Source organism: Camelus dromedarius, chromosome 18, assembly GCF_036321535.1.
Source record: "Camelus dromedarius isolate mCamDro1 chromosome 18, mCamDro1.pat, whole genome shotgun sequence".
In the NCBI taxonomy this organism is placed as follows: domain Eukaryota; kingdom Metazoa; phylum Chordata; class Mammalia; order Artiodactyla; family Camelidae; genus Camelus; species Camelus dromedarius.
The window spans coordinates 21191392-21207365 of NC_087453.1; the positions used below are offsets into that span (position 1 = coordinate 21191392).

Genomic DNA, 15974 nt, shown 5'->3' on the forward strand with positions numbered 1-15974 from the left:
AAAAAGTGCCATTATCATTATTTTTACAAAGATGCAAAGAAAGCAGAAGCACTTCAATGACCAGAGTGACATTCTTACTAGAAAGGCGCATCAGAAAGTGAAAGCCTGATTCTTCAGTGTCTGATTTATTTACTCAACCAATAAAAATATACTGTGGGAATTCTATATACCAGGCACCAAATTAGCAATATTTATGTTTTTTAAATGGAGAACTAATAGCTCCCTAAATTCCAGAGGTCTCTTTAACAAACTAATAGTGTGACGAGTGATGACTATTATATTTTAAAAGAGATTTAAAAGTCATAATTTACCAATTGCACTGTACAGATTTAGCTTTGGATCCTGATACACACAACTCAACTTAAAAGACACACACACAGAAGAGAACCTATTAAGCATCTATATCCACAGCACTGCTTTACACATGGAAGGTATTTTTTCTGGAACAGCAAAACAATGTGCATTTATTAAATGCACAGTATTCTCAAGCCTTTCATGGGACTTTCCATTCAAAACCATTTAAAAGCAGCAGTCATCTAACTCAGAAAATATCTGCTTGAAAAACTTTCAGTTTTTATTTTACAGCTAGAAGATCCCTTAGAGCTATTATAAATTTAAAACCTGAGGACCAAAAACTGTGGCCCAAGACCACAGAGGCCAGACAGCAAGCTTAGAACCAGACCCCAAGTATCCTGACTCCCTGTCCACTGCTCTTTTCTGTATCATTACACACCATCTTGAACAGCCTACAGTGGAATAAAGAAGCATTTCCCAGATTGGGGGAAAAAAGATATGCCATGCTGATACACTCTAACTGACTGAAAAGAGTGTGTGTGTGTGTGTGTGTGTGTGTGTGTGTGTGTGTGTGTGTGTGTGTGTGTGTGTGTGTGTGTGTGTGTGTGTGTGTGTGTGTGTGTGTGTGTGTGTGTGTGTGTGTGTGTGTGTGTGTGTGTGTGTGTGTAAACACTGAGACCTCAACTAAAAACAGACAAATTAACTGGACAATTCACACACGAAAATGTAAACATCTAATAAACACATGGGGATCCAGCCTAAGGAAAATTTTTAAAAATAGGGCAAAGATTTACACATGAAACCTCTATCATAACTTTATTCAAAGGAGTAAAAAATGGAAACAACTTACATGTCCAACAGTAGGAGCAATCGATTACATAAATTCACACACCATCACCTGAGAGAATATTATGCAAGCATTCAACATATGTGTATTTTTTTACTTTCTGGGGAAAAGACCAAGATTTATTATTAAAAGAAAAAAATCCACAAAAACATATCTATAAAATGTCTTTGTATATGTAAAAATACCCATCTTAATATATATACATAGAAAAGATTCATATTAAACCATATGAAGTTATTGTTTTATATATCAAATATGACTGAATAGTGGCCATTTCTTTTTAAAATATTAATTATGTGCTACAATGAATATTACTTTTATAATCAGATAACAAAAAAAAGGTAAATGCTTAAAAGAAAAAAGTCTGTCAGCTGCTTTTTCACAAAAGGGCTCAAAAGTTCCTGACCTATAAATGTCCTAAGTGGGTACAGAACAGGTTAAAAAGGGCCTTCCTTCCAGTCTCTGCCTTAGTAACAAAGGCTGGCAATGTAAGCAGGGCTAGAAGAGGACCCCTCGTAGATGGCCGCTGTCCCAGTGGCCTGTGGCAGGTGTATTGGCCATGCCCTTTGTGGCTGGAAGCTGCAGACAGACTCAGGGCAGTACCAGCTGCGTCAAGGCATCAACTAGCAAGTCTCCACGGACTGCCTCAGCCCATCCCTACCGGGACCGGTGCGAGCACACAGAAGGGCACCACGCAGCCCCTGTCGTATCTAGAGTGCACTGGCTCTCAACCCTTTCGGGTCAAGGGTCCCTTGGAGAATTAGTTGAAAGCTGAATCAACATTCTACACAGAATAGATGCCCTCCTATCAGAAAACTCCAGATTAAGAACTCTCAAAGTTTTAACACACAGGAAACATACTGACTATTAAATGTTAGAGTGTTCAGGCATCAGAGTAGGTGAGGTGTGAGTCATTTTAAAGAATGAATAAAATTTGGAAACAGAAAGCTGTGAGGTGTCATTAACGCAGACATTAAAAGTCAGCCTCCAGATATTTTAACATGCAAACATTAATCCAATTTTAATGTTAAAAGCAGAAAACAAAACTGTACAACACATGTGTGCTTGTATTTGTTACTTACTGCAACAGTCTGCAATAGCAATAGACTAGAAACAAACTAAATGCCCATCAATAGGGGACTCATCCAAGGAAATCATGGTACTACACAGCCATAAAAGAAAGCAGAGTGGCACCTGCTATAAAAATATGGCACACTCTCCAGAATATACACACTAGCACTTGTGTAAAAGGGGGGAAGAGAAGACACACACACAAAATATGGACAGATGGATATTTCTGCTTGTACACACAGAATCTCTCTGGAGGCCACCCAGCTGATAACACTGGTTACTTCTGGGTGGGGGAACTGGGTGGCTAGCAGATGGGTTTACTTTTCACTGTTTATCTCTTTGTTTCTTTTAAATTTTAAACCACTTTGAGACCTTAAGTTAGTCAAAAAATAGTGTGACTATAGTATGTCAATTATGTTTTGAACTTATGGAAAATACAAAGTACAGCTAAGATGAGTAACCTTGGACAAGCTGTTTAACCTTTCTATCTCAGTTTATAAAAGGGGATGACAGTCCTTACCTTCCAGATTATACATAAATAAGTAACATATAAGTAAAGCATTTTGGAGAGTGCCTGGTCTATGATAAGAGCTCAAAAAATAAAACCAGAATTGGGGGGGGGGAATACAGCTAAAAGAGATAACAATAACTATCACTAACTTGTGACAACACAGAAGATTATGATTTTCTTCTTAATATATTTCTATAACAAAGACATAACTACTTATAATCAGAAGGAAATAAGTTTCTTGTCTTTTGTTTTGCTTTAATTAATGCAAAGAAAAATCAAGGAGGTGCTTGAAGAGTTAGGCAAAAAAATTTAAGCGATACTTCAGCAGAGGAGCTACTCAAAAAAAAAAAAAAAAAAAGGTTTTTTCTAAAGGCTGCAGACTATCTTGGTAAAATGAGAGTAGTGGGTGTGAGGGCCCTGGAGGGAACCTAGGGCCCGGTTAGGAGGCCACTGTGGCAGCAACCTGCAAACTAAGGAGCTAGATCCTGCAGAAGATCCTGCAGAAGACATAGAACTTTGTGAATAGCCTCAAAAGATGCTTCTCAGGCCTGTGACACTGGAAGAATGGTGGAATCACGGCCCAAAATACAGTGTCTGGAAAAGGGAGCCAACATGAGGAGAAAAACAAAGTCAGAGGTGTCACACTCTCAGAGTGGCTCTGGGAGCAAAACTGACAAATTGTTTTATTCACGCTCGAGGGCTGGCGGGGCCGCACAATAAGCAGAGGGAAAAGGAAATCTAGCATTGGCCTGCGAGCATCTGAACACCTCTCCTTTCTGTACAGCATAGGAACTATGAAGGAGACCAGGCTGGAGGGGAGAAGACAAGAAGTCAAGGGGGACCCAGGAACATTCAGTGAGGGCCACTCCACACGTTCAGAGCACCGTGCTAGGCCCATGGAAAAGTGCAGAGGGACCAGAAAGCAACCAGCATCCCCCCTTTGACACAAGCAATCCCTCATCAGAACCACTCTCTTTCTTTCCAAAATACTTGATGACTAACTCTTTCAGAACGAGAGACTAGAGAATGTAATGAAATCTTGAAACAACCAGCCAACTCTATCACTGAAAGCTACCCTCACCTTATCTCACTACAAGAGCCAAGCAAAGGCTCATTTCACTGTTAGGGGCAGCGAGCCCACAATGCTGACAAACAGCCATTTCACAGGCAGCCAGCACATTAATAGTGTAGCACCTCAGAGTTTTGCCCTCTCAAGGGAAAAAACCTATTCACCCCTTTCAGAGCTTGTGTTTAGTAGAGAATTCGGTCTGCGTGACCCTCTGCTCATCAGAGGGAAGATCAAGACGGAACAGGCACTAGTGTTAAAGGCTACTGGGATTCTCCTTGGGCCTCAGTCAACTGAAGGATCTGCGGAGTCTCACTCTGACTCCAATCCCCTGGCAGCAGATCTTCTGCAGGGACAATGTCTGTAGCTCATCCAGTGTGGTCTCATACTGGAAGCCAAGACCCCATTTTCTAAACACCAATGTGAAACACAGTGCAACATTCTGCGTATTCTGAGAAAAGTCCTACACAGCACATACGAGAACTAGCAATGAATGAACGTTTGTTTACAAATCAAAATGTTCTGCACTTGCCACTTTTTACTGGGGAAAAGTACTTTATCTAGGACAACAAAAATGCAGGTAGCAAGCAAAGTTAAAAATCTTCACAAATTTTTAATGAGACAGTATCATTATAATTCATTATATGTAATTTACATCTGTTTAGCTCTTCAAATGATTCTTTTAAAAAGATATAGTATGTATATAGCAAAAAGTGTGTGGGCCATGCAATGAAGCCTCTTCGTGCCCAGTCCTGACTATCAATGACAGGCTCTGCCCCAATGAGATAAATCTGGAGCCAGATCAGCACATGTACACCTTATTTACACATGAAAAGAGATCTCATTTCCGAATTAACTAAGTAAAATACACTTTGGAGTATATTTATAGAAAGAGGTAAATTTTAGGGAGAAATTGCTGGTGAGAAAGCTGGCTCCAATGAAAACTAAGGTGACCTCATCCCCACATTAGTCATTAATCATGCGGCAAACATTGCTTTAAAAACCTTGAACAAATGCGGACGTGGTGATGAAACTGAGGAAATTAACAAAAAGCAGGGGGAAAGCAGCAGAGATTTAAGGCTAATAACCAGTGCCTACGACTAACAAAGTAACTGATGTTTAATAAGTATGACTCTTGGGCACCACTGTCTCACTGTACAACTCCACATCAGGCCTCTCTCTGACTATCTATAAAACTGAGATTCAATCTCACAGCGGAAATAAGAAGTCAAGCAAATGAAACTAAGACCAAGACTAAGCCCCAGCTATAAAATAAGGAAGTACAAAAGCTGAATTTAAAAAAATTTTCATATAAATGAAAGCAATAATTTAAGTCAATCCAAATGGCACTAGTTGGTAAAAGAAAAGTTTAGAGAGCAAGCTACAGGGATTGAAGAACGTGAGCTCTTGATTGAACAATACTTCGAGCCTCAAATCTGTTCTTGATCATATAACTCTGTACTTGCTACTCAGTTTCTCTAAGCCTGTCTCCTCATTGTAAAATGAGGTTAATAAATATCCCTACCATGCAGAGGTATAGTGATAATAAAATGAAGAAATACTTGAAAAGTATTTACATACGCTTGGCACACAAGTTCAATTAAATGACTGTTGTTCTAATTACTAGGAGAAGCTGAAGGTTCTAATTCTCTATCCAAAAAACAAGAATTTAAGTAGCACCAGGATATACAGGTCACCCTTCTTCTGGTATATTCTTGACCTCACCTCCTGTCTACGGCAAATCCAGTTTGGATAACTCTACATGTTACATTCTTTTTATGTCAGGACAGTCAGGGGCAGTCAGCAGACCTCACAAAAGGTTGAGACAGGAACTCTTTGGAGGAAGTAGAAATTGACAACACTTTTTTGAAAAATAATTACCTAGAGCCTAAAGTTTATACCCTTTGATCTAGTAATTCCATCCCTAGGAATCACTGGGAAATAGAGATAAAATTTATGGTAAAGGATACCACACCTAGCCATTATTCACAATGGAAAAGTTAGAAATAACCTAGATGTCCAAAAACTGGCAAGATATTAAATAACTCCACCATATCCACAGAAAGAAATAGTATACAGCCATTACACAGAAGTATTTCCAAGATAGTGGAGGACACTAGAGAATATCCACAATATAACGTAAAGTGAAAAAAGCTGGAATATATACAAATATATCTGTGCACAGAAAAGTGAAAGAAAATATCCAAATAGTGGCTTTCTCTGAATAATGAAACTAGTGGCATTTTTTATTTTCTTCTCTAGTTTTCTAAAAGTTATACAATTAGTATAATTGTTTTAAATCATTACCTCTGCCAGATTCTTATTAAGTAGTAGTTCACTAAAATTGTGGGTGAAATGGTACAACTTGCCTAACTTTGGTCCTGTGCTACTTGGGAGTAAGAAAAGCCACTGATAAACTAATACAGAACTAGAACAATTACAATTATTCTCTCAAATAAAGCATTTCAAATTTGGATGAGCAAGAGGGCAGACAGAGAAGCTGGAGCTAAGCTGCAGGCCTCAGAATGCAGCCTCTACAGCCAGACAGTGGACAGGCGGTCTTTTCAGAAGTGGAACCAGGGCAGGGCTGAAAGAAATGGGGCAGCTCTAACATCAAACCCAAACCTGTCTGTGGCTTTTGCAGATACAGGCCTGTGCATCCATGAAGGACCTGCAGTCTCTCCTGGAAAAGGGGTCTACTGGATTTCTCTTACCTGAGCACAACTGTTCGATCTTTGTCAGATTCAACTGCAAAGACTCATTGATCCAGGCCAGCATGTCATGTCGACTTAGGTTATCGCTGGTGACCGACGTTGAGTACACGTTCACTGCCATCTTCTACAGCATGTGAAGAAATGAGAAAGGCTCACATTATTAGGTAGCAAGAAAGAACCAATGTCTCCTGAAGCCACTCATAACAGATCTATGGGAGCCTCACCTTCCTCCCCAACAGGCCAAATCAGAGACACTCAGATTCCAACCATGAGCTTGGATTTCCATGCATAAACATGACCTGAAATGAACTGCCCAACACCAGCCAGCCTTAAATTCAGGCCCCATCTTAATGTGATTGGTATAAAATTTTAAGCTACAAGAGACACTAAGTAAAGGGATGATAAAGTGCTTTATGAAGGGAGGCTGATGCACAAGAATATTCTCGGCTTAGAAAATGTCAATCGAAGTTTATCTATTAACATATCAAAATGTTTACATCAGTTTTCTTCAGATGGTGGGCTTTTATTAATTTCTCTTTACAGTTTCCACTATAAAGGTTCCAAATTTTCTTTAAAGATTATGTCTATTTTTATAATCAAAAAGAAAATAAGCTTTTCAACAACCTAAGTACCACAAAGGTGGTGGCAAATGACCTCACAATGAAGAGCCCTTGGTAACCAATTCTCTGTTGAGCCTCCTGAAGACAGGAGAGCAGCTGCGGGCCTACTAAGCACCAGAAGCTTCCCAGACATTTATCACTTAACCCAACAATTCATTGTGAGGCTCACTACATTCTCCTCATTTTACAGATGAGGAAAGAGAGGCTCAACACAAAAGCCTTGAGAACCAGTGCCAAGTCCACCCAACCCCACCATCCACATTCTTTTCTCTCCCCTAGAAAAGGCTGCCCCTCACCTTTCTGCCAGGCTTCCAAATTCCAAACAATACACAGAAACATAATAAGCTAAAATATTTATGAAGCACTGCTCTAGGGAGCAGGAAACAAGTAAGGAGAGACAAGCTGTCTGTCGGCAGGGAGCGCACTATCTAGTAGTGCAACTTCAACACTGACCAAATACATAAATGTCATTTCATATCGGCCATTCAGGCAATGGGGGTGGAGGGAAATGTGGTCAGGAAAAGCCTCTCCAAGTTAACATTTGAGCTTAAGAATCAGAAGGAAGCAGCCACGCGGAGATCTGGAAGAAGGGTGGCTACAGCCCAGTGAGCAGGAGGGAGAGCAGCAAAAGAAGTGAGAAAAGAAGCAAAGAAGCCAGATCACATTACAACCCTGCAGGCCATGGCAAGAAGTTCAGACCTTCTTTAACTGTAAATCCCCACTGTTGTGGGGATTTAAGTGGGGCAGAATCACACTCTCACCGAAGTTTGAAAAAGATCACCCTGACTGCTGGCAGAGAACAGACAGTGGGAAGGGAAGACTCAGGCAATATGAGATAAGGGCAGGTTTATCCAGAGCTAAATGAAATCCCTGGGCAATTACCATGAAGATACATGACTATAAAACACTAAATTTCAGTAAATCTTGACACGTAATTTTCCTCACTTCTTGTAACATCAGTATTACCAATGGGGGAAAAAACTCAGAGCTAAAGTGGTACCACCATGGGACCCCATGCTCTCTTACTTCTCTCCTCCAGTGACTAGCTAGTCCTCCCACCTATCTCCTGCAAGCCTCTGCCTCCCGAGTCACATGGCTGCAGAAAGTGAGGGCTGCTAAAGACAGATATCTACCCATTCAATCCCTTTTTATGAACACAGATGACTGAGGTCTGGAGAGATAAATGACTTATCAGGTCTGTGCCCTCCAGCCCCACATTCACCGTCCCCCCACAGCACTTGGCATAGTGCCTTACACACTGCGGGCTCAATAAATGCTACTTGTTTTCAGATTGGCAGGACAGTGTCAAATATAAACTTTTTTCAGAAAGCAAAGTATCAACACTCTTACATTAAACTCAGATGATAAAACCATGTTATACAAGGAGCCAACACAATTTAGCTCCTGACTCCTCTGGGAAATTAATCCCTATGTTCCTACAGTACTTCATTCAAACCTCTGCAATTGTCATTATCTCTTCATTTCTGAATCATTCCCAGATGAGACCTGGACAGGCAGGCAATTTGCTCTATGCAAAGAGCTGAGAATTTTAAGCTTGGGTTTCGCATTAAACAAGCAAGGTCCAGGGAAGGGAGGGACCCTGTCCCACTCATTCTCCCAACTCCATTGTCAAAAACAGTGCGGAGACCTGCCGCCACCATCTCTCACCCCATTCTCTGCAACAGCCATCAAATTAGTCTCTGTCTCAATCTGTTTTCACAGCAGCAGGGAGAATATTCTGAATCACAAATCAGATCAAGTGTCTCCCCTGTTCAAAATCCCTGAATGAAAGAATAAATGAATTGCACACTGGGTGCAAAATGCTATTATCAGGTACCAAGGAGAGACACATCCAAATAAAAACCACAGACCCAGACTGAGCACTTGTAATCTATTTTGGCAACATTCATACATACATCGGGTATTGTGTGTGTCCTGCTGCCATAAAATGTAAGCAGCTGGTTAAGCCACGTGTGTCTCCTGACCACACCCCAGCTCAGAAAACGTTAGTGGCCTTTCATCATCATATAATTTAAAACTCTTTCATTAGCAGTACATTAATACCTGGTCCCATGTGCTCTGCAAACTCTGCAACCACTAAATACATGGGGTTAGGCACCCTGTGGATGTGCAATAAACATCCACTGACTCAACCACTTAATTAGCTCTTCCATACAGTCAAAACAGAGCCCAGTTCTCAGAGCCTCAGCTACAGCTAGCGACAGCTCACTCCTCCTCCACGAGGATTCCACTGCTTGGCCTCAGTGGAAGACCCCAGAACCACCACGCAAACCTCACACCCCCACCCCCACCAAAGGTTCCTTGATCCAGGTTTAAATAGCCTTGAAAAAGCTTCCCCTAGCTTCTCCAGGTATCTCTCTTCCCTCTGCAGTTCTTCTAGCAAGCTCCCAAACCCATTCTGATTCACTGCTGGCTGATGAGCAACTATTTACGTCCAAGGCACCACATTGAGCCCTATGGAAAGAGCAGGAGGAAAGTGCCACCAGAAAAAGAAAAAACAAAAGGCAATGTGACCCTAGATACTTCACCTTCCTGGATCACAAACAACTCACCTGTAAAAGGTGAACAATATCTTCTGCACAAGGCAGTGGTGAGACTCTAAGTGAAAACACTTCAGTGAAAAGCACAGCATGTCCTAAGCATCCCTATGTGCCAGAAACCTCTACACACTGTGACACACCACGACAAAGGGCACATTAGATGAAATACGTTCTCTAGACTGAAACTCAGGGAGGCAGCGTAATGCAGAAGTTAAGAGCCTGGTCTCAAGAGTCAGACATGGGTTCAGCCACTTGCTGGACAGCATAAAGCAAATTACCTCCCAGAGTCTCAGTCCCCTAATTAGCTAAATGAAGATAGTATCTCCTAGAGACAATGTGATATTAAATAACACAATGCCACATCAAGCACTTAACACAATGCCTGGCACATAGCAAGTGCCTAATTACCTGCTACTATCGTTACTACTCTCAGAGATACCCCATTAGAGGTGGCTGGCAGGCCTGGTGTACCTTTCTTCAATGGTCTTCAGGATCCTCATGTCCAAAAATGGGATAGAGGCCAAACTCTGCCCTGCAGCTGCCCAGGCCAACTGTGAAGCTGGTACTGAAAAAGCATTGTTCCTGTCACCCGGTTATATTGTCTTCCTAGTAACCATATGAAATTATCTCTTCCACGTATTTTCTTATTTCCTGTCTCTCCACCATAACGCAGACTCCTGGAGAGTAAGCCTTTGCCTGCCTGCTCCCAGATGTACAGCCTGCGCTTAGCACAGTGCCCAGCACCTAGTGGGCCCTACACAAACACCTGATGAAGGAAGGACTCCATTGAGTTGGCGTGCTTTTTGCTATGCATCGCGACAAGAGCTTTCTGTATGTAGTACTATCTTTGTCCTCCGTTTTACACATAAGGAAATTGAGGCCCAGAGAAGTTAAAGCACCTGCCCAAGGCCGCACAGCAGGGACTCCAGGTTTGAACCCGAAACCCTAACTCTTTTAACCATCAGGCGACACCGGCCTCTTACAGTGGGGGTCCTCAGGGCTCCCAGCAGGACCCCCCTTAACCACACACATGCCCTCTACCCGGCCCGGCCACCCAAGAACCTCCTGCCACCAATATCTGGGTTCCACAACTCGGCCGCGGCCCATAAGCCCCCACGCCGCCGAGGGGCAGCCCCCACTTCCGGCCAGAGGCCCCGCCCCCACGGCAGAGCGGAGCGCGCGCCCCCAGCCCAGCCCGCGCGCGCCGGGTCACGGCACCGCCCTTCCCCCACCCGGCCGAACCGCACGGCCGTGAGGAGCGGCCCGGCCACCGCCCGCAGTGCCTGCACGGCCCGCCGGCGCCTGCCCAGCCCGAGGCCCGCCCGGCCGCCCCCTGGCCGCCGCCCCGTGCCCGCTGGCCGGCTCACCAGCTCTCGGCTGGACGGCGTCCGCTGCCCCTAACCGGCTCCGGTTCCGTCTTCGTCTCGTTCAAACCGCCCGACCCCGCCCGCCGCCCGCGCGATGACCTCACACGCACCCCACCCGGCTACGCGCCGACGTAGAGGCTCGTCATTGCCCGCCGGCTCCTTTTATAGAGAGGGACTAAGCCGCGAGCTGGGGGCGGAGCCCGATACTTGATCGACGGCTGAGGTGCCCAAGGGGCGGGGCGCCGGCTGCCGGGGCTGTGCGGCACGTGGCCTGCCTCAGCCAATGAGATCCCTCCTTGGGCCAGTGTGACTCCGCCTAGAAGGCGGGATCCAGTTACAAATTCTCCACCTTAGTAGCCAAAAAAATTGGTTTTACAATGACTTTATATAAAAATGGGAAATTGGATTTAAAAAAAATTGATAGGAGCTTTGAAATAGGACCCACCTCAGAGACACATTCTGTAACTATCTATAATGACCCTGTAATCTCATCATATTTTTTTCTGAGTACCGGTATGGTCATCTTACTTGTTTATGCTTTTATTGTCTGCCTTTACATAAATTTCACAGAAACAAGGATCTTCTCAATTCTTTTGCCGCTGTTTCCCAGAGCCTGATACATAGGTTCTCCATAGAGACTTATGGAAAGGATGAATTATACCCACTTTACAGAAGAGGAAACAGGCTCAGAGGGGTCAATTGCCCAGCATCACAAAAGATAATCTGTTTCGAGCAGATTTCCTTATCCAGATAACATGTATTCATGTATTCAACAAACATGTATTTTCACTGATCAATTATGACCTGGGGATTTAACGGTAAGCAAGAATCAGACATAGCCTCTGAGCTCTTTAAAATTTCCAGTCTAGCAGGGGAGGCAGAGCACATAACTCATCACATAAATCACTGTTTAATTACAAACCACATGTAGTGCTAGGCAGGAGCAGAATGTGGCAGGAGTGATGGCAACTTCATTGCATGGGCTGGATCCTGGTGGCCCCTTCTGGGCTGGGTTTCACCCAGTTAGTTGCAGAAGCAGAGGGAGATGTTCAGGGAAGAATGGGGTGGGGAGCTGGGGCAGGAGCTACTTATCAACCAGCCGGGAGGCACTTCAATATCTTAAGCCAGTACTGCTGGTTTGCCTCTCTGGTACGCAGTGGTTCAAGAGTATAGCACCAGGAGACCTTACCTCACCTGAGCAATGTGGGAAGACTTCCCAGAGATGATACTTGCTCTCAAAGATGAGATGTTAACCCAGTAAAAGAGCTGGGCTAGGAAAAGACAAACAAGAGGATGCAGCAAAGAGCCCTGTAACCAAATGATTATAGCAATAGTAGTAATATTAGCACTATAGTGAGTTGATGCAAAGCACAGATAATTGAGTAAAGATATTCATAAGTGCTCTGGGCGATATAATGTGTTACCCCCATCTTATATCCAAGGACATTCATTAATCTAACAGGCTGAGTGAATTTCATAAGTAGCAAAGCCAGCAGTTCTGGATCCGAATCCTTACTCTACTAGGAGTTAGAATCAAATGAGATGTGTATAATGTTCTTAGACCATTCCTAGCACATAGTATGTGCTCAATAAATGTTAGTGATTCCTAAGTCCCTTTCAATTCATGTCAATTCTCAATTACTGTCAATGAATTGTTGTTAGCAGTACCTAAAAACCATTTTGGGTCAGGGAGGAATTGGCGTGGGGGATGACAGCAGTGGAGAAAGCCGAATCAAGAATAGCCTCAAGGGCCAGACTAGAGTTTGAACCTGGTTCTGTAGACACAGGACAACACAGGTTTCTAAGCATGGGCCTCAGAAATAAAATTAATCTACCCTCACAGGAGACAGCTCCCAAGGAGATGAGAAAGGGCCATGTGATCTGCTCAGAGTCCACTCTCCTTCCTGAGGAGGAGGTTAGCCAAAGTTGTCAGAGCCAGATTAAGCCTTGACTGCAAAAGGCTGGAGGGTAAAAAGAAAAAAGAATTTCCATCCAGCAGGAGAAATTGTTTGGAGACTTTAATATGTCTTCAAGCTACTGTTTTAATACATAAGGGAATTTCATTTTCACAGATAGAAATTGTGAGTCTCCTTTCCAAAAACAAAACAAAAAATATATATGACTTCAAGGCCTGAGTTTTTTCCATGTGTATGACAAGGTTATTGAACTAAAAAATGGTGTTAGGACGTCTCATCTGCCTTGAAGGCCTCACCAGCTTATGGAGGTGGTGACTACAAAAATAAGAAATTACAATCCACACTGCTTTGTACTGAGATAGACTTGTCTATATATCCATAGGGAAGGAGGGCTCAGATTAGGGGATGTCTTTTAATCCTGCCTTGAATGGGGGCAAATAAGTCTTTCTGGAAGAGGTGAGAACTGGAGGACCAGTCTGGCAAAGGGGAGAAGGCTGTTCCAGGCAGAGAACAACATGGGCAAAGACTCAGAGTAAGCAGTCACCAATTCCAGTAATAAAGTTAAGCAGAAAAGGAGAGAAGGCAGAAAGGAGGGAGGGAAAGGAAGCTGAAAAAAAGTAAGAAAGGAAGGAAGCAAGAAAGGTAGGTAAACTGTACCACAAGCTATAAAAGGCAGCAGGTAATTTCAGGATATACACACAATACACATAAACCGGTAAGACCAATGGCTTCACAGAACAGAATCCAACTCATAACTCCTTTGTCACTGGCTGTGTGGCCTTGGGTATGTTATGGGACTCTCAGAGCCTCGGTTCTCTTACCTATGATCGTGGTAATCACCACCTTACTTCAGGATTGCTGGGAGGATCTCTAACAGTAAATAATAAAACAGCTGCTTTATTATATCAGCACTCACTCCCTGTAAGCACTCTTCATGTGCTTCAGTTATCTGATCCACACATCAACCTTAGGTTGATGTTATCCCTGTTTCACAGCAGGGTAAACCGAGGCACAGCCAAGGTCACAAGTTAGGAGAGAGTGAAGCCAGGACAGGCGTCCAGTCTGGCTGCAGATGGGAATCAAGGACCAAGCACAGGCCTGGAATGGAGGATCACTCAAGAAGCAGTGGCTGGAAAACCAGAGGGACTGAGATAGAGTGGGAGACCCTCTCTGTCTAGAGCTGAATACCCACCAATTAGCCATGGAGCTGTCCAGACGCCAGTCCTTGCACCACTAGGAAAGATAACTTCCAGGAGGTCTCTGGGGTGCCAGATGCCAAAGCCACCCCCATTCACTCACCCTAACAAGGAGCAAGGGGACCCCAACATGTGGGAGGTGGGGATAGACACATTTCAACACCAGATGCTGTTGCTGTAGTTAGCATCAGTCAGCCTAGCTCCCATGCAACACCTAGGTGAATATTAGCTGTCCTTCCTTTTTAAGACCTTTCCGATATATTAATACTGGCTGTTATCATCACTCCCAACACCCAGTCATTAACACTGCAGTGACTGATTTTGGTCATCACAATACACATGAGGGCTTACTGCATGCCAGGCACGAGGCAAAGCAATTTAGCCAGATCACACTCTTGAACAGTCACAGCAGCCCTAGGAGTGGGTAGGATTTATGGTCCCCACCTTTTAGAGATGATAAATTCCAATAGTCATCTACCCAAAGTGACACAAGCAGCAGACCCCAGATACAGCCCCAGGCACCTGGAAGGCGGCTTCAGAAAAGGCCTACTTGTAGTGCAAATCCCAACCCCTTCCCCAGGATCTGCGTGTCCATCACATTCTCCCCTGGGCTGCTGAGCCTGGGATCACTAAGTCCAAGCCTGGCCCCTTTCTTGAGAAAACAGAGAACTGCTCCCATAGCCCTTCTAAGGTCTGCCCCAGCATGCCCCACAAGCAGCCCAGGACAAGCAAAGGCCCCTCACCTGGAGGGCCAGTCCATCTCCTCTCTTGGGTTTTCGAGGCCGAGGCTGTTTATTTTGCTTCATCCTGTACTGGCATTTGGTGCAGCACTGAACACAAGCTGGCTTAGCAGGGCAGCCAAGGCCCCCTGGGGCCTGAACACCTGCGCAGAGCTCCAGCCTGGCTTGCTAATTGCCAATTGCCTCACCATGGTGACTTGCACCTGGGCTGTTCTAGCCCAGCAGCACCTAAAAACAGTTGGCTTCTCATTCGCCACTTCCAACTCTGGGCGAGACCCTTTATGAACCTGACCCTAAGGCACACAACCCTAAGCATGGAGGTGGCCATGATTGTAACCTATCTTCTGTGTGAAGAAACTGAGGCTCAGAGAGGTGCCAAGGCTGACCCCTGCTCACACCTTTCGCCCTCTGCACTCACCAGCTGACATTAACCTCTGGAGCAGTATTGAAATCTTCATTGGCTCCTTTTCACTGACCTAGAAGCTAGCTATAGAGAGATACGATTTTGGCATGATGGGTTCTGGGCTTAGGGCACCTGGCTGGGTGGCCCCAGGTAAACAAGATGGAACTACTGGAGAGAGCTGCAAAGTTTAGAAGAGCAACAAACACAATCCACCCAAAGAGCTGGGGGCATGGGCAGCCACGTTAGAATCAACCATGGGCCACTCCCAACCAGTCCTCTCGCTGAGGCCGAGTCCCCTCGCTGCAATGGCTGAATTGTGACATGGCAACTTGGGAGCAGAATTGGAGAATCAGCCCTGGGATTTTTGAGTTGTTAATCATCTTGATCAGCTACCCAAGAGTTGTAAGAAATAGTCTTGATATGGCTGTTCTGGACGTCAAGCCTTTTAAATGAACTCAAACACTCCAGTTATTTGTTTGGGGAACCAAGGTTTAGAAACCCATTCAGTAGCCCTGGTTGGTCCTTGAACCAGCAGCGTGGATTTCACAGGCTCCACTCCAGACTCAGAAACTCTGGGGGTGGGGCCTGGAAATCAAACTCCACTTAACAAGCCTTCCAGAGGATGCTGATACACTGGAGTTTGCGGCCTTAAGCTCCATGTCTGCTTG

General features: G+C 44.2%; 1 protein-coding gene across 1 annotated transcript in view; it reads right to left on the bottom strand.

Annotated features, from left to right (window-relative positions):
- The window catches only part of MAPRE1 (microtubule associated protein RP/EB family member 1), a 29175-nt gene extending 17980 nt beyond the window's left edge, over positions 1-11195 (bottom strand). The window contains exons 1-2 of the mRNA XM_031433985.2: positions 11052-11195; positions 6504-6627 (exon numbers count right to left, since the gene is read on the bottom strand). Coding sequence (XP_031289845.1) covers positions 6504-6624 — 121 coding nt within the window. The 5' untranslated portion in view covers positions 6625-6627; positions 11052-11195. The remainder of the gene's footprint in view (positions 1-6503; positions 6628-11051) is intronic.
- Positions 11196-15974: the final 4779 nt, after the last annotated feature.